Source organism: Coturnix japonica, chromosome Z (assembly GCF_054131305.1).
Source record: "Coturnix japonica strain WE chromosome Z, WE-NBRP24, whole genome shotgun sequence".
NCBI classification, from domain to species: Eukaryota; Metazoa; Chordata; class Aves; order Galliformes; family Phasianidae; genus Coturnix; species Coturnix japonica.
This window is the reverse complement of record NC_140702.1, coordinates 49,105,617-49,132,710: the sequence shown is the minus strand read 5'-3', so window position 1 is coordinate 49,132,710 and position 27,094 is coordinate 49,105,617. Positions and strand designations below refer to the sequence as shown.

Genomic DNA, 27,094 nt, shown 5'->3' with positions numbered 1-27,094 from the left:
CTCCAACAGATTGCTGGGGAGGTGGAGTTTCTGTGCATACTTTCCGAGGTTGGCTTTCTCCTCAGTTTGTATTACCATTATGCTATTTGCTTTCTTACGTGTCGGCAAACTCAGTCACCCCGCATTTACACAAACCCCCCTGGAAACACGGTTTTAGCCTCTGACAAGGGTTTGGAAAAGCAGCCTGGTGTTTCCCTTCGGCAAATCGGTATGAAAACAACTGTCTTGGTGGCCGCGGAGCAGCTGAGCATCAGCGCTTCCCTGGGACGGGACTCCCGAGCTAAGACGTCCCAACCATTGAACGCTCATTTCAATGCGTGGGGGAACAAACTTCTTTTACATCAGAGGGATTCTCTGATTTTCCTTTCCATAGATGAAAAGGTAAAAGTGAAAAAAAGCACAGCGAGGGATGCCCTGCCGTGCCGGTGCCCCACGTAAGCCCCTCTTTCCCGGGCGCGGCAATCCGTCCGTCGGACCCTCGTGCTGATACATCAGCATGAGGAGCCCCAACGCCACCACATCTCCATCGCGGACATGGACACACCGCTCTGCACCGGTATTTCTCAGGGGAAGAGCCCCACTGTGCCGTACCGTGCCGTGCCGTGCCGTGCCGTGCCGCCCTCCCGGCGGCCCCACTGAGCGGACGCCTCTCACCTGTTGAGTTTCAGGGCGAACGCCCTCCGCTCGGCAGCAGGTAAGGTCGCCATGCGGAGGGCGCAGGAGCCGACTGCGCGCAGTGCGGGGTAGCCTGCCTCGGTGCTTCTATTGCCGCTGCATGCTGCGGGCTGGGGAGCCGGCGGCCGTCTGACAGCTTGGGCTGGGAACTTCCGCGTTTCACCTTCCTCGCCGAAATCGAGCGAGGTGGGAGGGTTCAGCCGCCCGCGCTGCCGGCTCCGACCCGCCGCTCCTTACACCGCACCCGGCGCCCCCAGCCCGATCCCGGACCCTTTGGAGGGTTCCGAGGGAAAGCACGGATCGGAGCGAGCGCACCTGCGGAGGAAGGCGGCAACAAACCCCACGGCGCATCCCCAGACCGCTCCCAGCCCCTTTCGTCTGGGTACCGCGGTGTTGGTCTTACGCACCTACACGCTCATCTGCCCTTGACACTCGCGGGAGTAACCGAGATCGCTCCTCCATCGCCTGGCACATAGGCGTACGCTCTGGGCAGGCAGTCATAGCGAGGTGCGTTAGGAGCGCGTTAGAGTCGGTACCCGGTTAGTGGGCACGTGCGTGCTGCCAGCAGCAGGTGTAGCCCCTTCTGCAAGGAGGGGCTGCCCTACCTACAGGGTGAATCTGCGGGCTTGCAGCCTGCGAAGCCATGACTTACGACGTAAATAAATGCCAGCTCTTTAATTGGGACGGTGTTTTTCCAAAACACGCGTGCACCATGGATAAGACCATTAAAGTAATTGAGTGCATAAGGAAAACCCTCACAAACCAACAAGTTTGGCACCAGGCAGACTGCGCTACTGTACACCTCACCTTCACTTGTAGCTCAGCTTTTAAAGGGCCATTTTTGCTAAGTATCTTATGGATACAAGCAGAGAAACACAGAAGAGCTGAAAGATTTAACAGAAGTAAATGTTAAAAGTTGAGAATTGAAACAAATATAGATATCTTTGCAAGGAAAAAAAAAAACAAACAGAGAAGGATCTACAGAAGAATGAGATCTCAGAGACAAGTCTGAAAACAGAGGAAGAAAATACTGAACTCTGCTATTACTAGACAAAAACAAACTGGAAAACGATTGCAGTGGGAAGAATAAATTCGAAACCTTTTTTGGGCAAAACTTACCCACCACACCCATCCTTTATTTACGTCAGTAAGATAAAGCTAACAACATTTACTTACTGTTAATTTGAACTTAGTTGTCACTTGGTTACAAATCACTCATAGCTGTGATCTGATGCATGCGCTGGTCTCAGGAAAAGCTGGGCACCAGAGATGCTGAAGGTGGCAAGATGGTAATTTGTACTGACTGACTTCTTCTGTGCATTCCCATGTGTTGGAACTTGATCACCGCCTTCAGAACTCTCCCCAGTGCACAACCCAGCTGCAGCTTTAGTGGATGAATTACTGACATGCAAAGAACCATCCAAATGTGCAGCCTGCTCTTGGACAGGCCAGGGCAATTTGGCTGTGGAAAAAAAAGACAAGAACAATGAAGCATTTTTTTAATAAGCCCTTGCCATTTAAATGGATGCATTCATTTTTGAGAGCCTTATTTGATGCAAATTGGCACACAGGGTTAACACAAAACACATGATGTCTGATGTTTCCTGGAGCACCTGGTATGTACTTCTTACCTGTTGGAATCAGCGGCCTCAACACTGCTGAAAGTTACATATCTGAAATTTACTGAAATACTGGATTCAGCACTGTGGCCTCTCTTGAACACTCTCTTTGTTCCTATGTGAAATTGGTGTACAGAAGACTGACCTTCTTTCCTCCTGTTTGCTTTATAGAATTTTAGCCTAGAGGGTAATATAAACCACTCTCTGCTTATGATGACAAGAAATAAACACCAGTTTGTTGATTTTTCTTTGCTGTCCAGACCCGCTGCAAGAGATGTTTCTTCTGCACTCATCACACAGGTTGAGATGGTCTCTCTCAAATCAGCTTCATTCTGTCTCCTGTGTAAAAGAAGAAGCAGTGGAAGAAAAAATTCATTTCTAGATTTTCACTAGTACAAAGTCATTGCTATCATATGCTTCTGGTAGCATTATAGATAGCCTGTCATTAGAAGAGCTGCTTCTTCACAGAAACCAGGTCTCCTGTTCCTCAAAACATGGCTTCTGAAAAATGTGACTGTCATTTAAATTGTTTAATTTCAAAAGCTTCCATGAAGCTACGTGTTTTCTAACCATGCCTCTGATTCTAGCAGCTTACAAGTGAAGGAGAAAAGGAATGAAAAATAAGCAGGTTGCTCATTTAACCATTCCATACCTTGTCTGGCTGTAGAGACAATAAGACAACAGCCTGGTCATTAGATAGATATGTTTCATATCTGTCTTTCTGTTCACTGTAGACCAAAATGGAAGGGACTGGACTTTCCCATTCTTTCTTTACCACGGCCTGTGGTTAACTGGGTTTGGGGTGTCGTGTTTGCTTGTTTGAGAACATGAAGATGTTTCTATTTCCAGCTGTATCTCCAGAAATCGCTACTCAGTGAGAAATCACTATCTCAGTTTTGATGCTTCATCTTAACAGCTCATGTGGTACCTGCTAAATTTGGCAAAAGAAATTGAGGTAGCATCAATAAACATGTCAATCACACAAATACACCTATTTATGAATAATGCAACTGTGTATTTTGCAGCTTCAGCTTATTAAGCACTGCTGTTGTGCGAATTCCTGCAACTAAGGGGTCCTCCAGGGGTCAGCACTGGGACCAGATGTGGAACTTTTTAAATGGGTGCAGAGGAAGACCACGAAGATCATCAGAGGGCTGGAGCCTCCTACAAGGATGGGCTAAGGGAGCTGGGCTTGTTCAGCCTGGAGAAAATAAGGAGGCAGGGAGACCTCATAGTGGCCTTCTGGTACTTAAAAGGGAGATTACAAACAAGAGGGGGACAGACTTTTTACACAGGCAGACAATGACAGGACAAGAAGAAATGATTTTAAACTTTGAAGGGAGGTTTAGGTTAGTTATTAGGAGGGTCAGAGAGTGATGAGCCATGAACAGATTGCCCAGAGAAGCTTTGGATGCCCAGTCCCCGCTGGTGCACAAGGCCAGGATAGTCAGGAATGAAGCCCTGCTGAATCTCTAGGCATCCCTTGCTACCTGCAGAGGATATACCTTTGATGCCCTGTTTTCTCAGTAAGTCTTTGTAAGTCTGTATCCTCAACAGAATACAGCGATAGCATACGTCAGTAATGAGCACCTGTTACCTGATTAGCTTATGAGTATCTGGAAGTTTGCACCAACAGGAAAACTGTTATTATCTCAGTGTGTGCCAGCAGAAGACAATGCCTGATAATGCTTGCTAACATATCACCTCCCACAGCACCTCTGGCTAATGAAGCCAGTGCAACTAGATGCTTTCCTGCTAAGGGAAGCCTCACTGTAGTCATGTGCAGTGCTCACAATGACATAAATCTCAATGGCATCCAATAATGTTTAGCAGGATAAAATACAGAAGATACATGAACTTTCCTTCTACTGATGTCTTCAATAGATTGGCAAAGAAATTCTGAAACTTTCCTTCAGGTTGTGTATGCTGATAATTAAATTTGAGCCATTTTCACGCAGAGTATGTGAATGATACGTTCTTCACACACACCAAAAAAATCCAACAGTTTCATTTTTTAAGGCAGTGTATATTCCAAAATCAAAGCCCTCTTTGCAGCTCTTATATCCCAAACTTATATCCCAAGCTTATATCCCAAACTTATCCCTGCTTACCACTTTATATTTTGAGATATGCATGGGACCATTCAGCAGCTACTGAACTGATCACAAAATTGATTTTAATTTCTCTTTCTTCATGGTTTTGTGGATCAGTGTCCACCCAAAGTCTGGCATCAGATTTCATCTGGGACTCACTTATCAGGAACACTGAATTACACTGTACTATACAGACCAATCAATCCTTGAGAAAATTTCCTTCTCCAGAAACTGTTAGGTTCTATGCAATACTGAAATGCCGATGATGTTCTTTCCCTGTTGTTTCCATCACATCGTGCTCCCATTGCTACTGTATCACCCATCAGTAACTTGCAATCTTTCGCAGCACTCCTCAGTGTGTACTCTTCCTTATTCTCGTGGCTCTCACAGTCCTGTTCCCTAATTCTCCCCAAAGAATAACAGCCTGAACAAACACTTTTTACCACTGTCTAAACCAGTCTGAAACAAACTGTTCTATTTGCTGAGACCTTCAGTACTTGTGAAGGCACTACCTTATTTCAGCTGCAGCCAAAACCATTTAAACTCACAGTTAAATATGACTTCCTGGAATCTATCAACACTTTACTGCTTTCTGATAGTGTTTATTTGGTCTACAAGCATCTTAGAATAAAACACTCCAACTGTGCCACCCAGGTTTTGGTTTACTACACTGCCACCACAACAAAACATTAAGGTTTTGCATTTAGCTTCATAAAGGAGGCTTTATTATACAGCTCAACAGAAACTCAAGGACAGCTAGTACAGCAAAATTCTAGTGTTTAATATAAACTTTGAAGAAACCATAAGGAAACTGTAAATCCACATTATTTATTTTATGTAATTCCATTCAAAAGAAACTTAATGAGCTGTATCGTGTGAACTAATGAAAAACAGAACTGCCTGAGGACCTGGGACACGTCTCATCACCCCTTTTTTTCCCCAGAGCCAGATGTCTCACTGACATGTAAATGAAATGTCAGCATTGCTGCTAGTTTGATTTTTGAAAGACGATTTGCAGCCTTTTATACCATGCAGCCTTTTATGTCACACTACCATGCCAGTTCCCAACCTCTCGGACTATTCTTCCTTTCCACAGTTTTCTCACTGCGAAAATCTATGAGGTTTTTCTTAATCCCTTTATAACAGAGCTGAGAAACAGAGCAGATTCAGGAGAGAAGATACATTGGAATTTAAGAGTTCCAATGACCATTTTGATAAACAGATCGAGTTTTTCCTTTAAAACAAGCATGTCATGTGAGAGTGACATGCAGAAAGATGCACTGAACTGCATACTTACACCCTGCAATGAAAGGATGGGATTCAGAGCCTTCCTTGGGTAAGGCAGATGAAACTCCACAGCTGATCCCTGTCAGCTGTGCTTCATCAATAACATCCTGACAAGTGTTTTAACCTGAACTCAGAGGACTCAAGGATAAATACTGAGTGTATTTATACTCTTGTACAAGGACACAGACGAGGTTAAGACAAACATGCTTTAGTCTGTGCTCAGACCTGTGCTACTTTACATACATCCCAGCGCACACACTTGGCGTTTTAATACCCCCGCCCCGCCCGCCATGACACCGGTCGCGCAGCAGCACGGAGGCGGCCGCCCTGAGGGCAAGGCGCATGCGCAGAGGCGCACAATGTGTGGTGAGAGGCGGTGCTGCGCATACCCACAGCGGGACGCAGCGTGTGGCGCCGCCGGTTCCATATGGAGGAAGAAGACTGCCCCGATCTGGTGCCCATAGATATCGGTGTTGTGCAGGACAGCGAGCATGGCTGCGGCAGGAAGATCCCCGTGACCATCATCACGGGATACTTAGGTGAGCAGCGAGCGGCCTACGGTGCGGGGAGTTTGTAGTTTGCTTGGTGACGGCACTTCCGATGGCGGTGCGGTGTGAGTAATGATGGCGACACTGCTCGTCAGCAAAAACTGTGTGTTGTGAGTGGGTATTTTGCGGTATTAATTCTTCCCCATTCTCTCTGATTCCTCTGAAGTGTGCGTGCCCACAGTATTTGCTTTTAATGTGGAGATTCAGCCGTTTCTTAGCAGTTTAATGGCAGTGCTGTCTGTGTTTCAGGTGCTGGGAAAACAACGCTTCTGAATTACATCCTGACTGAACAACACAGTAAGAGAATTGCAGTGATACTCAATGAGTTTGGAGAAGGTATGGAAACCTATAGGAGCATTTTTGTTATTTGCCTTGAGCTGCAAAATACATGTAAAGCTTCTGGAAATCAACAGCATCGATGTTTTAAATTTGTTTCTGGAATTAGTGTCATAGCCTTGAGAAAGGCAGGAAGTCTTTTGGCTGAACTCTGTAGCATTATGTGTTACATGCTTCTGTACATAAATTCAAGTCAAGCTAATAAGGTTGTTACGCTGCTGGAATATGGTATGTCTGCTTGGCCTGCTCATTGTGAAGCAGATGACAATTAAACTGAAATGTCAGTGGATAATGTTTTCTTTGTATGCTACCTAGCCAATTGAAGATCATAAATTATCTTAGCTCAAGAAAACGAGGAGGTGTGTGCATGGTCTCTATGATCGACCTTTTTGCTTCCTTGCTTGTGGGATCTCTGGCTGGTAGGGCTGTCATTTTCTATCTGCATCGTGTCAGTGTTGCTTACAGTTTGCACTATGATGATGATGTGTGTTGTTTCTATGTTTGTTTTTTTCCCTTATGCATGTCAATTCTGGTCGTGGAGCCTTAAATAAGCTACAGAAGCGGAGCCTCTGCATGATATAATCACAGAATAAAACATGCCAACGTGAATTTTTCACATCTCCTTTTGCAAGCATTCTTTCAATTTGTAGGTTCAAATTATATTTGTTCTCTTCCCAGGGAGTGCACTGGAGAAATCCTTGGCAATCAGTCAGGGAGGAGAACTCTATGAAGAATGGCTGGAGCTCAGGAATGGCTGTTTGTGCTGCTCAGTAAAGTAAGGAAGGATTACTATGCAAGTTCTTAATAATGGGTTTTAGGAGCATTGAGGAAAGGAGGGGAGATACAGGACAAATTCATTAAGCTGATGGCAGTGTTGATTGTGACTTATTCTTTAGAGGAAGCAAGAATTGGAATTTACTAGATAGAAATGTGTCTCCTTCTGATGCTTTGCTGGATTTGGTCTTAACATCTTTCAGAAAAATGTTCCATGCACCGGTTGGGTATTACAGGGTGGGGAGCTCTGTCTTCTGTTACTATTACGTGTTTCTATACTGAGTGCTAAATATCCAAGCAGGCTGGAAGTAGGACTCAAATGGAAATACTTAGGCTGTATTTCTTACTCTGTTGGTTAATATTTGAGTATTTTGTGGCTCAGAAGGGAGAGAGGGAGAGCCTCTGTAAGGAAACAGCGTTCCTAATTGTAAACAGGTGTTTACATTAAAATTAGCATTGTGCTCATGTTTGTTGTTGTTTCTTTGAATGTAGGATTGTGTTAAATTCCTAAGAAAGGTGAAAATATGAAAGAACTAGTTTTCTACCTTACAAATGGGACAGTAAGAAGAAAACAATGTCTTATTGCACTGTGTTTTGTACTGGTAGATAAAAAATGCAGAATGTAAAGAATGTTACTGCTTTTTTTAATTACGTATGTGGGTTTCCTATGTAAAATATCGTACATTTTTACCTGAGCAGCTGAGACTTAAGTAAATACCACATCTTGATGTGATACACAGGAGAACACTGTTTGCTCCCAAACCAAAAAGCATTAAAGCGTTAACCGAAAAACACGAGCATAATTCTGCTTTACTGCGATTTCAGTGTTTGAAAATTAATATTTATTTAAATTGCCGTTGTTACAGCCTTGGGGAGTGCACAAATGCTTTTCAGACCAAAATAAAACTGAAGACTGCTGTTTGCCTAATACTAGAACAGCAGCTTTGGGACTGAATCTTAAGTGTAGTGTGTGTATGTCCTGACTCAAGCGTTTTGCTTTGATGATACCATCACTGGGTTCTGCATCAGCACATGGATGGATTTGTTTATATGAATCATATATAAGCATGTTTTACCTGTTTTCTCTGTTCTCAAGTTTAATTGTTTCTTTTTGCAGGGACAATGGTGTGAAGGCTATTGAGAACCTCATGCAAAAGAGAGGAAAATTTGACTATATATTGTTGGAAACAACTGGTTTGGCAGATCCAGGTAGTTCACATTGTGTATGTTTTTTCATAACCATTATAATTCACCTGTTTTTATGAAGTGTTTATTTGCACAGCAGTCGCTTCACCATTCAAAATGTATTATGAAGGGGTAACTTTTCAATCACATGTGTAGGCTGCTGTGTAGAATAAAACTGGTCAAGGGAATAGGTGCACAGCCAAAGTTGTGGTGGTTGTTGTTTAACCTTTAGCTTTTAGATTGACTCCAAAGCTTAACATGAATCCAGTTAAAATAAATCTGTGTTGAAAAAGTATCTGATTAGTCTTGGAGAAGAACACTGTAAAATTAGCAGCTCAGTAAGTTTTATTTCTGTTCTACATTACTCTCTGCAAAGTATAGATGGTAATGTCTGTCATAGTGTTATTTGTCATTAGCCTCTGTGAAGTCTAAAAATGTGCTGCCGAACAGATGAATTGCTTTGGTAGATGCAGAACAGTAATTCCTTATGTGATGTTCAGTGATTTTTGTTGTAAAAAAGTAATAGCAACCTGAACAGTTTTCTCTGAACCAGATCCATTAAAAGCATGTTATTGTTCTTACTGACATTTGTTTCCCATTTGATAGACTAACACTTTCCAGCTCAAACTTGAAAAGTTGTCACAGTAATTTTAAAGAAAGGACATTGATTTGGCCTCTGTTACATGCATATCCTATTTGAGTGTAATTGGAAAATGATTAAGCTTTTTGGGAAAAAGAAATCAATAGATACCAAAAAAACCCACTATTCTGTCCTTTGCTCTATCTTACTTGAGGCAGCACTGTAGACATCTGACAGATACTCAGTGTTGATTCTCACTGATGTTTGGGGTAATTAATCTTGTCAGTTCGGGTGGACAATTTTAGGCATTAGAATGAGTTCAGTTACTGTTTTTTTTTGTTTGTTTGTTTTTTTCCCCTGTGTCCTTGTCTTTTGAGGTGGCTGCTGTTAGCTCCCATGGAAGCTTTTCTATCTAGGCAGAGCAGCTTCTGTTACCCACCTCTTAGGGCCTGTGATTGCTACTGCCTTTGTGATTCTGTGCTGAACATGCATCAGTTTAGTTACGTTTTTCTTGCATAGGCTGTCCTAATGCTGGAAGTACTATCCATGTGCAGTCTTAATGGATAGAGGAGAATCGCCTCCCTCAGCCATGCTCCTGTTCTCAGCCCCATTTTTCTTTCAGTGTTTTGTATGAAGCAATACTGCAGTGAGCACAATAATGACATTCTGTAGGTATTACTGAGTAAAGTTAATTCAGAAGACTTACATGCATCTGGAAGTGTGAGATTTTAAAAACTTCTCTAGTCTCATTTTACATAAATGTAATGTGTTAGTAGCTGTTGGATAAAAATGTATGGTCAGGTACTTGACAATGGTGATGCTTTCTGAATTTGGAGGAGTTTCAAATATGAAACTACTAGTATCAGTTTTGCAGCTAAACTTATTGCTCTCCCTAGGAGCCGTGGCCTCCATGTTCTGGGTTGATTCTGAGCTGGGAAGCGAAATCTATCTTGATGGTAAGTAGTGCAGGCTTGTTTTGTAACATGTTGGTATTTCATACCTGCGTGTAGTATAGTGTAACATATTATAATTTAATGCAAGCTTTCAGAAATTGTTTGAAAGACATAATCTTGGTTTTCATATCCTCAGATTTCTTGTCAGAGGTCCAGTTACTTGTTTTGTTGCTTCTGTACTGGAAGAGCTTTTTCAATTCACTAAAACAAGCAAAAAATAAGAATTTCTCAAGCCTGGTTTGGTGGACTTTTTTTAGCTACAGGTATGAGTTAATAAGGCAAACTAATCAGGTGACAAGTGCTGTGTTGCGATATGCTGGGAGTTCTGAAAATACTATAAACGATTTCAAATGTGATGATAGTTGTGTGGAAAGGAGTGCTTAAAGCAGCTAATGGTTTTACTCCATTTTAATGTTCTCCCTTTAGGTATTGTATCTGTTGTTGATGCAAAGCATGGATTGCAGGTAAGATACTGGATTTCCCACATGTTTTAGATAAACTGCTACCCAGAACAGCTGTTGCAATGATGTTCATTTTGGTTAATTTTTTTACAATTGCTTTAATTCTTACAGCAAATAAGGATATATTTCGTTTACTGTGGCTCACTAGTACTGAGTTTTGAACAGGAACAAAGAACTGATAAGCATGCAATTTTCAGCTTCTTACCAATGCAGCAGCATCTCTGCAAAGAGTTGTCAGGTTACTTGACATGTGATTCATGGAATCTCAGAATTGTGGGGGTTGGAATGGACAACTGGGGATCATCAAGTCCAATCCTGGTAAAGCAGGTTCACGACAATAGTTTTGTTCTAGATTCTGTCATTTCACTCAAGAATCTTGGTTGTATTTCAAATAAATTTTTGCATTGCTATTAAAGTAGAGGGAGAATTTTTTCTTAGAGACTGTCATTGATCCGTATTACTAGCAGCAGGAGGAGTAAGAACATATCTATGACACCAGTGTGGTAACAAGTAACTTAAGGTTGTAAGTCAGGTAATTTAATGACTGTAATGGCAGCTACGGGGAGGAGAGGTTAGAGAGTTGGACTACTAGATACCATATCAGATTAACAGATGGTTTAGTTGCCTTGAAGTAGATTAAAACGGCAGATAACAGAGGCATCTATGTAAAGTGTACTGAAAGAACAGACCTACAGAACAGTGAGGATTGGTAAGTGCAGAAATAGTTTTTCATTTATAGCTTTTTCATGTATCGTTGGCCATAAAAACAGTTCCTTACAATGTAGTAACTTAAGCAGTAGCTACTTCAATTAGGTATTGCCTTTGTAGGATTTAGAGTAAGATTGACTGTAAGATGCCTTTGTGATTAATATCACAAGAAACCATAATGTCATAAACCACCCCACTTTTTAGTTCAGTGCCCTCTTAATTCTTCCTGTTACAAAGCTTGATCTCAAAAGCTGCTTGTGATTCAAAGAATTTTGTAAACAATACAAGTCCATAAAATACTCAAATGTACAATACAAATGTACAAATTAAAGTGATGATGTTCTACTTTGACATCTGTACTACTGGCTTAGTCCTTTCAGGGGCAAGAAGTCTGACCACATTTAATTTGATAGAAGTAAAAAGTCGGAGGAGAGGCTTCTCTTCATCCTTTTGTTACCTTTTCTTTAGGCTGTGCACAATTTAACTGATGCATTTTCCCATGAGAATTAACAGTATTTACATTTTGTATTCCTGTGTCCTAATAAAATCATTTTGAAAATAATACTCCTCTGAGCTGATGAAGGAATGTACAGAGCTGTGTGGTCTTCCCATACCGGGTGCACTTCTAGCATTAGGATGTCAATTCAAAGTTTTACAGTAAGCACCTTCCAGATACAGGAGGAGAGCGATAAGGTCTCTCCTCAGCCTCTTCCCCAGACTGAGCAGCCCCAGTTCCCTCAGTCACTCCTCATAGGGCATATTCTCCAAGCCCTTCACAAGCCTTGTTGCCCTTCTTTGCACAGAACAGAGCTTTAACTTGCTATGATTAGTGATGCTGACTGAGAAGTGGGTGTTTTTTCTCTGTTTCACTAGTTCTCCTGTGGACATTAGCTTGGGTACACAAATGTAGGACAGGGATGCAGATGGCTAGGTGCTGAACTCCTGCAGCATAATGATGTGATGCTCTTATTGTTGGTTCTGTTTCTTCTGCCCAGTTTCTGCTTGAATATAGCAAACATTGAGGATAAGCAGACTCACTAATGAGTACCAGTTTGCTCATAGAAACTCAGAACAGGATTATGATTTTTTTTATTATAGACATGTAGTTTTGTAAATCTTTCAGGGAAAATAAATATTCGTACATAATTATGAAATCTTGTACTGCAAGCCTAATGCATCGTTAGGCAGCAGACAAAAATCATTGAATAAAAATACAGTTTTTTTCTAAATACATTTTTCCATTGTTACTGTATATCATCGTAACTTCAGTTTTGAGGTTAGTGATGAGTAAGACATTATAATACAGTTTTCCAACTTTGGCATTATATGCAAATGATTTACTGAAAAATAGTTTCCATTAAAGAAATGTTAAGTGAATGTGCAAACTTCTTCATCCTAATGGAAAAAAACAAAAAACCATACGATCTTCCTTTAATACTTCCTTGAAAATCATACATTGTGTAAAATGATTTTGGCATAGTTTAAATGCAAATTAATTTGAACATTTTTTAAACATGCTTAATCCAGTTGTTTTAATTATTGTCTAGCACTTGACAGAGGAGAAGCCAGAAGGCCTTGTCAACGAAGCATCTCGGTATGGATATCAAAACCACTTTTTTAATCATAGTCAGTGACTGCACTGTGCGGAAGATCATTCAAAATTGATTCTTTTTCTTTTCTAAGGTTTTCCCCTCCCTTGCTTTTAAACAAAGGTAGAAAACAAAAATTACTCTGTACTTCATTTGATCATTCTGCTTAGATATGAATTTTCTAATAAGTAGGTTGATCAGAAAATAATGCCTCCTCTTTTTTTCCATGGAATCTACAACAGATAGAGTACAAATAACAGGTTGATAGAAGCTCAACTTTCAGCTGCAAAAACAGTTTTCAGTATAGTCTCCTCACCATTAGCTATACATTTTTGCTAGCAGTGAAAAAGCCTCAGCATGCTGTGCTTGTAAACATTTCAGTGGCCATGGCTTGTCTTTCATGTCACTGGCTGCTGCTACTTTTGTCTACTGAAATGCACAAGCCACAAGTAACCTCAAGAAGCTAATACTGTAGTCATTCCACGATATTTAAGTTGGCTGATGGTTTGGTTAATGTTTGCCTTCCTGTACTAACAATCTAGTAATTTTACAGTGCTGTGAGAGACATACTGCTTCTGCCTTACAAAAAACTGCTTGTTCAAAATGTCCCTTTTTTCTTTTTCCAAATGCATAGGCAGGTTGCATTAGCTGATCTTGTAATCATCAATAAAACGGATTTGGTTTCAAGGGAAGAATTGAATAAAGTCAGAACAACTGTCAGGTATGAAATTTCTGGTATAACCGTGACATTGTACATGCTCAAATGTTCTTAGAAATTAGATCTCATGATTGTTCCAACAGATCGTGTAGTGAAAAAGAGCAGTGAGAAAGCAGTGAAAAAGAGTCTGCCCCTTTCTGGAGATGTTTCCAGTGCATTTCTGTGCTTCCACAGTCTTATCAGCTTGCCTAAGTAAGATTTGATGTTACCTGCTCAGAAGTGTAGAATTATAGAATAGAATCAAAGGATGCTCTTAAGTTGGAAGGAACCTTCAAGGACCATTGACTCCAACCTCTGGCTCTACTCAGGACCACCCAAAATTCCAATTCTATGTCTGAGAGCTTTCTCCAAATGTTCCTTGAACTCTGGCTGCTTGGGGCTGTTCCATGTCTACCGCCCTCTGGGGAAGAACCTTTTCTAATACCCAACTTGATCCTCTTCTGGTGCAACTCCACACAACCTTGGCTAAATTAGGCCTAAAAAATGCCTTATAATAGACCTTTGTCTTAAGTGCTCACATTCTTATACTATTGGGCAGCTGTTGCCATTTGTCTGAGTTAACTACGGGGGGCAATGTCTGCTAGTCCATACATGTTTATTAGCAAATATAAAGGGGTATGGAAGATATCTGAATAATTGTCATGGATGTAAAAGAACCAATGGGCTGAATCAAACCAGTGTTCAAAGGTGTGTTCCATCTTTCTCAGTACCCTGACAGACAAAATGGAATATTGAGAAATACTTTGCAACGTTATTTGTGGTTCAGACTCTTGGGAATTCTTAACCTTGCAGTTTGTACTGGGAGAAGAAAAATGCTATGTTCAGTAGTAGTATTTTATTGTCAGAAGTTGTGAATTTTGACCTTGGTTCGGATATAGAATGTCACAAAAGCAAACTTTTTCTTGATGCCTCTTGGACTGTAAAACATTTAGTAACAGTGTGAGAGATGTCGTTATGTTTCTTGTATTGCTTTACATAGTTAAATTGTTCAATATATCAATATATTACAGTTGCGTTTGCACCTCATTTTGCTTTTTTCTGTTTTGTTTTAGGTCAATAAATGGACTTGTCAGAATTTTGGAGACACAAAGGTCGAGGTATTAGATTAACCTGTATTCCAACAAGTACCAAATCCTGTCCCACTGACATTATTTTTACAAAGCTTTCATTATGATCTGTTGGCTGTGCACATGCATACCTACCTGTACTGTGTTTTAATGTGTGCTTGTGTTCAAAGAGGTACAGAACGATTGTTCCCATCAGAGAATTAGATAACACTTAGGCATCCAATACAAATCACATCTTTCAGAAAACAGATTCTTGTGTGGGTTTTTTTGTTTGTTTGTTTGTTTTTTTTTTTAGTATTAATTTATTTTTTAACTGTATTCACTAAAATTCTCTTTTTATGCTCCCATATTACTGTACAGCTGAAAGCTGCTTTACTCCATGGTAGATAGCTCTGCCTGCTGACATGTGAAAATAGGGCTAGCTTCTGGTGCTTTGCATTGGAATAAGAGATCAGGAAAAAAAAAACAAGAAACATGAACAATTATTTATATGTTTAAAAATGAGTAATCAAAGCTTCAGTACACATAATTCTTACATGCAGTGAAAATACAAAGCTTTCTTTCTCTCCCTATCTGTGCAGAGTTGATCTTTCCAATGTGCTGGACCTGCATGCTTTTGACAGTCTATCTGGAATCAGGTATGGCAATAATTTCACTTTTATTAAAAGTAATGCTCATTGCATAGATACACGCATGAAGTAGGTACATTTACATTTAGGCAGAGTCTGCATCTGAATTTCTGTTGCATGTTCTAGTTCAGACACTTGTTTACAATTCTCAGTAAGAGTAAGAAGTAATAGAAAGAGGATGTTTTTCCACTTGAGATACATGCAGCAAAAGATTGTAGGGTTTGTAAAATGAAATGAGAGCCAAAGCACCCATGATTGTTTGGCGTTTTCCCCCCGTTTCCCTTGTTGAGGCTTTAAGTTGTCCATTAGTACTACTAGTAATCAACAAGATCTCAGTGCTTTTTTCTGGTTCTCTTAAAACTCAGAGGATTTAATTTTTTTCTTGCTTTACATTGTGATGACCTGGAGACCTTAGTTTTCACAGGAAACTCTGAGTTCCACAACAACCTAAGCCTTGGAAATGTTGTTCAGCGTGTTCCTGGATCCGTTATGTCCTCTGGTTCTTTTATGACTAAGAGGCTCAGCTTTAAATTAGCAAACACTGCACAGTGTGCAGTGGGAATTAGCTTTGGGAATGAGTTAAGTAGAAAGTGGTGTATAGTATTTCATTTCATTTTATACTGCACATTTTGCTCTTAGAAGCAATGGCTTTGTTCCTTTTTTACTTCCTAACATAGTTTCAAAAAGTGATGCCCAACAAATCATCCCACAGATGTCAGAAGTTACTTTTTTGTTTTATAAAGATGTAAGAGTGTAAAATGTAGATAGAAGTCCATGGCGACTTACTCTATGATGGTTAAAAGTTAGTAGGTCGTACTCCTAGCCTTGTTGTGAAAATGGGTCTCCTAAGTCTTTCTTATAAGACACTGACAGCTGAGTTAGAACAAAGCGTTTCTAACCATAACAGACTCTCTTGGCCCAAGGACAGCTTTAATCCAACCAGAAATGACCATCCAATAGGTCACTCCTTGCTTTATCACTCCTATGTCAGAATTTTTTTCCTAATCTAGAAAGGAAATCCGTAATTGTTCTGTACATTACTATAGTCAAATTAGAGAATTGACAGTGGAATTCCAGCAGTTAAGCTATGGCAGACTTCCTATCACAGATCATTTGAAAGATCAAACAAACATAATTAAACATAACTATTCTGAGATTAAAGCTGAATTAACAGTTGAAAATTACTTTGAGAACAGCACTTTAGTTTTGGTCTGCAGTACTGAAGAGTTTGTGTAGATCTTGTTTGAGATAATGACACTGCATCCATCCAGTGCAAATGCAACATCTGCTTGTTTACAGCTTGCAGAAAAAATTCGAGAGTATGAAGACAACAGATGCACATCTCGACAAGGTAATTACAGCAAGCACTGCTTCAGTCTCGCTGTTAGAAGATAGTTCAGGATAACTGCAACCATGGCATACTAATCATCTTATTTTTTCAGAAGGTTTCAGGTAGAGAATAGTATGTTTAAGATCTCTGGAATATTACACTGAATGCCATGTACTTTGATACAGATAGATAGTAAATGTATATACTGAGTTCTGCTTTCAAATATGGCTTAAGAGTTCTGTTGTTGGAAACAGTGTTCTTGTACATGGAGAGCATTACTACAACAGACAAGTAATACTATTCTTTTCAATATTTGCCCTTCTTGAGCAATTGAGATTTGAGAATTGAGCCCTATACTTACACCTGATATTTATCCCGTAGGTCGAAATGATGTCAGTGTTTGTAGATATTGGGGAGTTGCTGTTCACAACTTTGCATTAATTAAGGTGTTAGAGAGACACATTCTGTGAGTGCTTCCCTTCGTTTTTACACAGAAAATCAACAGATCAACCTGTAACAGTGAATTAGGTTTTCCTATAAATTTGATATAAATCCTATAATGGCACGTGTGCTAGAAGGTTAGGAATGTGAAATGCTTTGTTTTTCCAGATATGTAACCCAGCTTTCATTTATGTCAGGGTAGAATCTTCTCTCTTGCTCTGTGCAATAAAACAATCCTTGCATATTACAGTTTAAATTGCATTTTTATCTTGGTGATTGTGTTTTATTTAGAGAGAAAATACAGTATTTTGTCTGTTTTGCGGTTTTGATTTTTAGTAAATAATTGAAGGGGAAAGGGTCTGGCCTGTCACTCCTTTAAAGTATAAGCAGTTCTGTGCTAAATGCTGCTTTTAAGCGTCTATCTTGTCTGTCTTGTGTGTCTTTCCATTTACAGGACATAGTGACAGTAACACTTGAAGTCCTAGGAAGTATTAAGGAAGAAAACCTTAATCTCTTTATACAGGTAAATATGAATACATCGCAGTCAACTGCGAAATCACTGTGTCCTTTTGTAGAAAATCATCTTACGCTGTTCTGTTTGTGAAAACATTTTTCCTCTTTGTAGAATCTTCTGTGGGAAAAGAATGTGAAAGATAGGACTGGATGTACCATGGATGTCATAAGACTGAAGGTTTGCCTGAAACTTCCAACCTCTTTGTTTTGTGCTTTCCCTCTTTTTAAATGGAAAGAAACTGCAGTGTATTGTCAGCCACATACAGGTCAAAGAGCAGACAAAAGAGAGAACATCAGTTTGTCATTGATCCATGCAGAGACACTTAAATAGCTGCTGGCCAATGAGACCACTCAAGGTAGCTGACAGAGAAGCAAACCACAGTACTACTTGCTGTGTAGTGAAAGGGGAGACTTGCAGTCCCAAACATGAGTGGGACAGGATTAATGATCAGGACATAAGTGAAAGGAGGTGATGTTGTTTTCCCCTCCTTTGCTCTGAAAGGTCTCATCCATTTCACCTAGATGGCTCCTTAGCTAGGGATGTAGTTACAGGTTTCTGTCCATGATTACAGTTATTGGCATAATAAACAGAAGTTTAATTGAGTGTAACAATGCAGCACAATGCTAGTGATGGTCCACCTAAAATTTTTTGATTACATCAGACTGCAGTTTTAAAGATGTGATTTACACATGAGTGTATTCATCCCCGTGTACGATTCATTGCATAGTTCTGAGGTGAACGTTGGTGATGCTTGAGGATGTACTTTCATTTTCCTTAAACCACAAAGCTAAGTAAATGATAAAAAAGTCGACTGTATGATTAGACAAGGTCTAAGGAAAACAATCAAATGTGCTGTGATTTGTTTCCTGAGAACATATGTGTGTCACAGGCAGCAAGGTAATTATTTCTACTTCACTGGAAGAAAGGTTTATTTCTTGACAAGTAGAACAACAGCAGCATAAAGCCGGCAGTGCTGATGCACTTCAAGCTGTCTGTTGTACTCATTAGCTGTACTGCTGATTAGAAGAATGCTTCTGTTGTACTGAGCTTTGGGATCAAGGTAATATTTACATTCTATTTTAGACAGTTTTCAAGTGATGAAAACTCTTTTAGTGCAACGTTTGGCATGTGAGTTAATGGACTTAGTTTTGAAAGTATTCCATTGTTAATTCCATTGCTAGTCATTTCACCACCCAGATATTTGTTCTTTCTCTGCTATTCAGAAATTCTGTTTCAAGACAGTGTAAGTGTTAAGCATAAGAACTCAGTGGGAACAGACTCAGCATTTTTGCCTATTTTACATCACCTTGGACAGGTGATGAGGCTTTCATAGAGACATATATCATACATACAATCAAAGTGGCATGGTAGGAGATGACATTTAAATTTGCACAGATATTCCAGGTAACCGTCCAAATGAGAAGCTGAAGGCAGAGTATAGCAAAGTATAATTATTAATTGTAAGAATGGTTGTTACAAGAGATGACTCTGTTGCATTGTTATTTTGATCAACCTCTGCATAGTTGTCAGAGGTTTTTCCCTGCTCTGTGTACTTATAAAGTTGGTTTTTTTTTTTTCTCCATAAGTATTTTGTTTTTAAAGGTTTGTTTATATACTCTAACAGTTATTTTTCTGGTAAGGGACTCGTATCTATTCAAGGCAAATCTCATCAAGTGATAGTCCAAGGTGTCCATGAGCTGTATGATCTGGAAGAGACTGCAATAGAATGGAAAGAAGATGATAAAAGAACCAATAGACTCGTTTTAATTGGTATGAGTAACTTTGTGCCTTTTTCTGTAACTTTAAGGAGCTTTTTCTTTCAGCAGCAGTCCAGTTAACCTGTCCAGTGAGAAGCAGCCACCCCGTACTAGTCAGAGTAACTGCAGTTATGATGTTCTGAGTAACCTCCAGTCCATGCTCTGTCCATGAAAACCCCCTGCACTTTCTTTAAGCAGCTGAGAGCAGCTGTGCTGTCCTTTGTAGTTGAATAAAATAAAATACCAGGTACTCAGAAATTATGTAAGCATACTGGGGATTATTTTAAAAACAAATAATTGCTAATACGTTCGTGGGAATGCTTTGAGTATTTGATCACATAATCAATAACTGTGAAGATGATGAAGTCATTAATGCGTACAAAGTCAGGTTCGTTTCGGAAAATCTTATAATGCTGAGTTGCGTATTTCTTGAAATCTGTTTTTGTAAATAAAATTAGTGTGGTTTCCTGCAGCTTAGTTTTGATAAAGTACTATTTTAACTCATTGGTAGAGTAAGTATCTTCTCTGGTGAGAAACCTTACAGGCTTCTGCTTGCAGGAATGGATTTTTGTAATACGCTCTACAATACAGTTAGCTAATCTTTTTTCTCTTTGCAGGTAGGAACCTGAATAAAGAGATCATCAAAGAAGTATTCATAGGAACTGTGACAGAGAAGCATGAAAACAGTTGACACTGGACTATAAACAAGATGCAGTCTTGTGCTTAAATCTGCAAGTTTTTGTGATAAGAAGGACTGAATGACACACCATGTTGTAGTAGTACCTTTTTCTGCTTCCAGTCTACTGCACAGTTAAACTCCTGAGCCCTGCTAAGAATCCCAGCTCACCTACTGTTGAAAGGTTGGCTCTTATGGTCTAGATTAAACACAAAAAAATTCTAGCATCTTGAATTAGGCTTAATTTATGCCGGTGAATTCATTTGGCTTTGCAGAAGTACCAGTAGGCAAAAAGACCTGTTACTTTTGTATGTGAAAAGAGGCCATGAATTACAGTATGTGTGGTAGTAAAGATGTGGTTCTGTTTCTGTCCCGTTCTAGCTCTTTGTGTCAGCAGCAGCCCCTTGCTGGCAGGACAGTCCGAGGTGCTGCTCAGCAACAGGTGACATACCGGTGTGCTACCAACATTGTTTTTCTCCTTAAGCCAAAACACCATCGTACCAGACACTAGGAAGAAAATCAGCTCTGTCCAGCTGAAACCAGGACACCAGCAGAGGCGAACTGATTGTGTCACAAGTATTAGGTATCTTGAAGAAGCTTCCACAAACCAGGAACTAGTGCAAGGTGAAAAGAATGACTTCATGATAATGTTACTGTTAAGAATTAAAGAATCACAGAATATCCTGCACTGGAAGGGACTGACACCCTGCTCCACACAGGAGCATCCCAGAATTGAAATCCTGGGCTGAGAGCATGGTCCAGACCCCCTTCCCTCCACTCTTTGCTTTTCTTTTCGGTGCCTTAAGTGGGCATGGGGGGAGGGGACAGCACCGGATGGGAGGTACCTTTCAGCCTCCCACAGCCCGCCGGTGAGATTGGGACTTAGTTTTTTTCTCTTTGTTGAAACTCTCTCGTCGTTGTTTAGTGTCATTGGGTTCATTAAACTGCCGCTCGTTCTCAGAACGTTCTTTTTTTTTTTTTTCATTTTTCCTTCCTAGATCCAATGGCAATCTCCCTTCCCTTCCCCTCTCTCCGAGCGCACGTAGCCGGGCCAGGCCTGGCCGCCGCACCGTGCAGTTAGAGAGGGGAGGTACTTTTGTTCCTTCCCTGCCCGGGTTTGTTCCCGCTGTCACGGAGTGAGCTCTAGAGAGAACTCCGCGACATCTACGAAGAGCAGCCTCTGCAAAACCAAAGTGCTTGAGCAGCGCTGTGTGCTGGGTATGTGCTTGGCACCTGTCTCAGTGACAAATTTGCACGTTTTCCCCTGCAGGAAGCAGAGATGCTGTTCCGGAGGCAAATCACAGTGATCTGATGACCTCTGCACCCTCCCCAACATCTCCTACATGAAATCACCTTTCCAAAGCACCGTTTCCTCCACTGCTCTTTACTTACTGTTTTTTTACAGGTCTCCTTAAACCCCAGAATAAACACAGTACCTCTGGATCTTATCTCCTGTCATGCTGAGTTTTCAGGAATTAGACCTGGGAGAAGTTGTACTGAGGGACGTGGTTTAGTGAGAACTGTTGGTGATGGGAGGATGGTTGGACTGGGCGATCCCATGGGTCTTTTCCAGTCCTGGTGATTCTGTGATTCTGTGCTGGGGCAACAGGAGAAGCCAATGGGGAAAATCAAGGGAAATACCTAAAAGGAATTAAGGAGTTATCCTTTAAGGAAGTGAGAAGACCAGCTACCCAGCTGAAGAGCTTCTACACCAGTGCACACAGCTTGGGAAACAAACTGGAGGAGCTGGAAGCTACTGTGCTCCTGTAAAACCACAATATAGTTGCTGTCACCAAAACCTGGTGGGATGATTATCTTGACTGGAGTGAACAGTGAAGCAGGAAACAGATGCTCTACTGGAATTCGGAAGAAAGGGGGGCTAGGAAGGGGATAGTTAAAGGTAGTTTACAGAAACAAGGAAGGGAAACTTAAAGGTAGATTATAGAAATAAGTAAAGGAAACTTAAAGGTAACAAGTAAAAGAAACGGGGGGCCTGGGAGAGCAGGGAGGATGCAGATAAGGAGTGAGACCTCACTGGACGACATCAGGCAAGGAGGAGAATAGATACTGTAAATACCAGAAGAGGAGTTGCATCCCCCAGATAAGAACAAGAGGGGGTCTGCATGCTAAAGAACTATTGAATATGTATCAGAATTCCAAGAACTATTGACTATGTATTAGAATTCCAAGAAATCATTGACTCTGTATTAGATGTACCTATATCTGTGTCACGATTTTACAATTTGGGGTGCAAGTTTGGTGGAGCTATCCCCCTTGCACCCGGCGCTGGAATAAACATACCTGCTTTATAACCCATCTCTGGATTATAGAGTTTTATTCCGCAAGTTAGGAGTGTGCCTATTGGTGGCTACAAGCTGTTCAGAAGGCACAGGTGAGGAAGGAAGGAGTGGGGCATTGCTACCTACACAGGAAAGAACAGAATGTGAAGAGCTGTCCCTAAAGAAGTCATATGGGTGACAGTTAAGAGAACAAGGCAGGAAAGGGAGCCTTGTGAGCGGTGTCTACTATAGGCCACCTGATCAGTCAGAGCCTGTTGATAGGCTCAGGAAAGCCAAAACCCTGCTTGAATTGAACTCCACAAGGGATGCCATAAAGAACACGTAACTCTTCTACATGTACCTCAACCAGAAAAAGAAAATCCAGGAGGGCGTAACCCCCTTGTCAGTGACACACGCAGGCCTGTACAACAGACGAGGAGAAGGATGAGGAACTCAGCAACTTTTTTTGCCTCGCTCTTCTCTGATAACTGCTCACCACACAGCCCTCAAACTTTGGGTTTGGTAGGAGGGGGATTCGGAATCTACATCCTCACTGTAAGCAAAGATCAGGTTCATGAGCACCTCAGGAATCTGAACATCCACAAGTCTATGAGTCCCAAGGAGATGCATCCCAGCCTCCTTGTCCTATAGCTTTCCAAATTGCATCTGCAGCCCGTTGTTATATTGTTGTAGTATATTCTGGCTACAGTATTGCCAGCTATAGCAAACAATCCATTGGCTTTGAACGATGCCATCAGCCAGCAGACCCTTGCAGCACAATGCTTAACCTCTCTCTTAGTGAGGATATGCAGGAGGGGTCCGCTAATTGCCTGTTCTTCAGCAAATGTGCTCTACCCCATCCTGCCCTCGGTTGTGTTCACCACTCCAATGACCAGCGATTTCTTTATCCCAGGTCAGTCCAGCTGACCTGCTCCTGCTGAGGTCTCTCTCTGCGTCGCTGTGCTGGTCCCGATATCACATTGGTGTCACTGTTTACTGGGAGAAACGGACTCAGCCACTCCAGGATTGAATAGCAGAGACACTTTATTGGAAAAAGAGTAATTCTCATAACCATAATTCCTCTGATTGGTTGCAGCAATAAAGCTGTAAAGCCCTTCTACCACTGATTGCTTAGCATACAGTGAGCATGTGGTGTTCGAGCACACAAGCTTTCTCTCATTAACTGGCTACAGGCAGTTTCTTTTCTGGTCATGCTTCACAACTTCTGTGTGTTGTGCTTCCACAGCTGATACTTCCCCAAGCCGAGAGCAGTCCTGGTAACAGGAAGGCAGCCAGCACGAGGTGAGTGCAGGCATGGGGTGGGCACGAGGAGGCAGAGAACCCATGCTCAGGCTCCGCCCCGCAGCGTGTCACAATTCCGAGGGCAGGTGGGCAGCATTGTGGTGTCAGCGTGCTCAAGCTGTGAGTTCAGAGAGGTGACCCGCCTCTGCCATTGCGGTCGTGACCAGCGTTTAGCGATGGTTGACAGCAGCTCTCTCGTTGTCCTTATAACCCTTGCCCTTCTCTACGGCCTCATGTTTCTTGTGGCCGGAGTTATCCTGCTCACTGTAGCCCGAAACCTGCAGGTAGGGGATATTTTGAGGGTGGGGATGACTTGCATCTGGGGGATTTGGGGCTGGGGGAGTCGGGAGCAGTTTTTCGAGACCACCCAGGAGCATGACTCAGGAGCCATGTCCGTGTGTCCGCAGGCCGGCAGACGACGCTTGCGGTTGAGGAAATGGTGGCAGCGAGCAGCAGCACTGAAGCCAGGTAGGTCCTGTGAGGGCCAGCCCATGCCCCAGGCCTGCCCAGGAGCATCCATCTCCAGGCTGGGCTGAGCCTCTGGGAGCAGCTAAGCCCTGTTCATCGTTCACATGTATCAGCACCAATGTTCCTTCTAAATTTTAATAGTTTAATTTAAAAAGGATGTGCCTGGCTCAGAGCATCTCTGGAGCTCCTGTTGCCCTGTGGCTCAGTGACCTTCCCTGTTTTACAGGTGCCAAGAAACACTGCAAGCCATGGAGCTGCTGCAGTAAGGCTGACCAGGAGCTCCAGCAGCTGCTGCTGTCGGAGCTGCCTGAGCTCAGGCCTGTGCTGGGCCCTGACTTCCTGCAGGCAGCCTGGAAGGATCTGGAGGAGCTGGTGGAGCGGAACAGCCTGCCATGTCACTGCTGCACTTCAGCTGAGATCCAAAGCTGCACTGGAAAAGGCAACATCGACTCCTTGAAAGTAGCCAGCAGAGCACAGACAAAGCTGTTGCCAGTCTGCCCCACTGGATGCCTGTGGTGCGCTGATACCTACAGAGCCCTCACGGTCCATATGGCCCGGAAAAGCCTGGAAGTGCGCATGGCCGCCCTGCCCAAATTGCTCTTGATCTCCCATCAGCTGGCACGGGAAAGACAATGCAGCCATGTCCTGCCCAAGCCCATCAAGCCAGGGCAGACCCAGGCCAAGGGCAAATGCACTGCAGGCAGCGTTCTCAAGAAGAAACAGAAGAGTGACCGTGGTGTACCCAGCCCTGGAGATTTCCCCATACTGATGCCATGCGCCCCCTATATTCTGTTGCCCTGGGACGTGGGTCAAGCCAGGAAGACCATCCAGCAGAAGGCTCAGACTCACAGCCAGGGCCAGGCTCAGGCACAGCAGCATCCCCAGAAGCAGTGCTGCCCCCAGGAGTCGGCAGAGATTGCTTTGCCTCCGAGCCACGCAGCAGACAAGGAGCAAGAGCATCCCACAGCTACCGTAGCGCTTCCTGGCTCAGACAACACATCAAAGATAAAGGATGCCAGCTGTCAGACAGACTGTGCAGGCTTTTGCGTGACTGACATCAAATCCAGGAGCCAGTGCGTCAGCAAAGCGCATGCTGTCATCTCAAAGCTGCAGCTCGGTCCGAAGACCTTTGGGAAGCTCTCCATGCACGTGGCCAGAAAATGCCTGGAGATAAAGCTTCGCTGCTTACCTGAGTTAGTGCGGAAGTCCATGTGGCGGCAGCGTTGGATGTCCCGCACCCGCCCAGCTGGCACCATGGCATCAAAATCCCAGCTGGTTAACGGATACTTCCCCATCCGTCGGTCTCGATTCCTGAATGAGAAGCGCGAGACCCTGGAGCTGCACATCCGCTCCCTGAAGTTGAAGCGCTGTGAGAACCTCCTTATCTCAGCCAGTCCATCGAAGCCCGCAGTGTCCCAGGAGGAAGAATCTACCAGCTCGTATGTGTCTGCAACATCCGTGGCATCTTGGGCTGAGGTAGGCCCCAAAGGACAAAAGCAGCGGGCCCAGTCGAAGAAGTCCCCTAGCAGAGGCAAAAGCAAGCGGAACGCCGAAGTGAAAGGCCCTGGCTTTCCAACTGCCAGACTAGTGTTCCGATACTGCCCTGCACTGTGGCCCGAGCAAATAGTACCTTGGTTTTAGGGAAGGCGTGCGTGACGAATGAAAAGCCACAGGACATTGCTTCTAAGCTCATTCACCTTAGCGACAAGTCGAAGAAGGACAATGCACCTTCTGCAAAAAAGACGTTTTTTTTTTTTCTTTTCTAGATAAATAAGTGTGTCTCTTTATCTATTTCTAAATATGTATTTTTTTATCTATAAATAAATTTTTCTATTTTTCTAAATAAGTAAGTGCCTAAGAGCTTTCTCTACGGGGGCCCTCCTGGGGATTGAGGGGGGAGATGGGCTCAGCATGGAAGCTGTGCTGTTGCACAGGAGGACGTGCAGATGAGGATTGTAAAAAGTTTGTAAATGTTCGTTCGTTGTGTTGGTTGTAGAAAGTTTGTGAATGTTTGGGAAGGTGGATGTTGCTGAGGGGCGCTGTGCGGGAGCGGGGTCGAGCGGGCTGCCGGGTTTTGTAACCGCCCCTGCGGCTCCTGCTTGCGAAGCTCCTGTTTATGCTGCTTCCCCCCCCACCCCCCCACCCTGGACTGGTCTAATTCATGACAAGGAGAAGCCCCGGCAAGTTGGCTGGAGCTTCTCCTCCCCTGTGGCCGTGCCCTGGGTGCAGCTTGGGGCTTTGTTGACCCATCTGGAGGCACAGCACCAAGTCCTGACACCGCATGGGACTGCAGGCTCCCACAGCACCAGGAACAGGCCGTCAGCTCCTTCTGCAGGCTGGCACATTGACATGCTGCATGGTAAGTCCTTTGGTCACCTTGGCCTGTGATCCAGGAGTCATCCCAGCCTAGTCTGTGGGGATGGGGATGGGGAAAGCAGCATGAAGCTGGGATAACAGAATCACAGAATCACAGAATGACCCGGGTTTGAAGGGACCTCTAGGATCATGGAGTTCCAGCCCCCCTGCCTAGCAGGGCCACCAAACATACACATTTACTAGATCAGGTTGCCCAGGGGCCCATCCAACCTGGTCTTGAACACCTCCAAGGACAGGGCATCCACAACCTCCCTGGGCAGCCTGTTCCAGGGCCTAACCACTCTCCTACTGAAGAACTTCCCCCTAACATCCAACCTAAATCTTCCCTTTTTTAACTTAAAACCATTTCCCCGTGTCCTGCTATTGTCAGCCCTTTAGAAGCGTTTACTCCCCTCCCGGGAGTAAGTTCTCTTCAGGTATTGAAAGGCTGCAATGAGGTCACCCCGCAACCTTCTCTTCTCCAGGCTGAACAAACCCAACTCCCTCAGCCTGTCCTCATAGGGGAGGTGCTCCAGCCCCCTGATCATCTTCGCGGCCCTCCTCTGGACCCTTTCCAAAATCTCCATGTCTTTTTTTGTACTGTGGGCTCCACACCTGGACACAGTACTCCGGATGGGGGCTCACAAGAGCCGAGTAGAGAGGGACAATCACCTCCCTATCCCTGCTGACCACCCCTCCCCTGATGGAGCCCAGGATTCCATTTTCTTTCCGGACTGCCAGAGTGCACTG

At 42.9% G+C, this 27,094-nt stretch overlaps 3 protein-coding genes across 8 annotated transcripts in view; 2 read left to right on the top strand and 1 right to left on the bottom strand.

The window, feature by feature from the left end:
* DOCK8 (dedicator of cytokinesis 8) overlaps positions 1 to 1,174 on the bottom strand; it is a 73,420-nt gene extending 72,246 nt beyond the window's left edge. Inside the window, exon 1 of one of the 2 annotated variants that reach the window (XM_032441260.2) lies at positions 1,083 to 1,174. Coding sequence is in view for 1 of the 2 variants with exons in the window: in XM_015848888.3 (XP_015704374.2) it covers positions 655 to 707 (53 nt within the window). In the remaining variant the exon portion in view is untranslated. Of the gene's footprint in view, positions 1 to 654; positions 890 to 1,082 lie in introns of those variants that run through there. The other variant, XM_015848888.3, reaches the window with a different exon arrangement.
* Positions 1,175 to 6,028: 4,854 nt separating this feature from the next.
* On the top strand, positions 6,029 to 20,309 carry LOC107306079 (zinc-regulated GTPase metalloprotein activator 1A-like). 5 transcript variants are annotated; one of them, XR_014940117.1, is made up of 15 exons: positions 6,029 to 6,213; positions 6,472 to 6,558; positions 7,237 to 7,333; positions 8,450 to 8,541; positions 9,994 to 10,053; positions 10,477 to 10,514; positions 12,767 to 12,813; positions 13,443 to 13,529; positions 14,579 to 14,623; positions 15,175 to 15,231; positions 16,522 to 16,573; positions 17,448 to 17,516; positions 17,619 to 17,684; positions 19,167 to 19,277; positions 19,882 to 20,309. XR_014940117.1 is itself a non-coding variant. In XM_085530755.1 (15 exons), exons 1-15 carry the CDS (start codon positions 6,102 to 6,104, stop codon positions 19,953 to 19,955), a joined length of 1,113 nt encoding a protein of 370 aa, XP_085386881.1. In that variant the 5' UTR covers positions 6,029 to 6,101; the 3' UTR covers positions 19,956 to 20,309. The 5 variants fall into 5 exon arrangements, 4 of the variants coding, with proteins under 4 accessions (XP_085386881.1, XP_085386882.1, XP_085386883.1 ...); XM_085530755.1 differs by having other exon boundaries at positions 19,148 to 19,277; XM_085530756.1 differs by lacking the exon at positions 19,167 to 19,277.
* Positions 20,310 to 23,187: 2,878 nt separating this feature from the next.
* On the top strand, positions 23,188 to 25,835 carry LOC146753997 (uncharacterized). Its single transcript, XM_085528465.1, has one exon. It carries the CDS (start codon positions 24,146 to 24,148, stop codon positions 25,628 to 25,630), a length of 1,485 nt encoding a protein of 494 aa, XP_085384591.1. The 5' UTR covers positions 23,188 to 24,145; the 3' UTR covers positions 25,631 to 25,835.
* The last annotated feature ends 1,259 nt before the right edge of the window (positions 25,836 to 27,094 follow it).

Coding starts and splice junctions, on each gene's coding strand:
- LOC146753997 (XM_085528465.1), top strand. CDS start 24,146: ATGTGCCTGGCTCAGAGCATCTCTGGAGCTCCTGTTGCCCTGTGGCTC.
- LOC107306079 (XM_085530755.1), top strand. CDS start 6,102: ATGGAGGAAGAAGACTGCCCCGATCTGGTGCCCATAGATATCGGTGTT. Junction 6,559..7,236: donor ACTCAATGAGTTTGGAGAAG/GTATGGAAACCT, acceptor TTCTCTTCCCAG/GGAGTGCACTGGAGAAATCC. Junction 14,624..15,174: donor TTGGAGACACAAAGGTCGAG/GTATTAGATTAA, acceptor CTATCTGTGCAG/AGTTGATCTTTCCAATGTGC.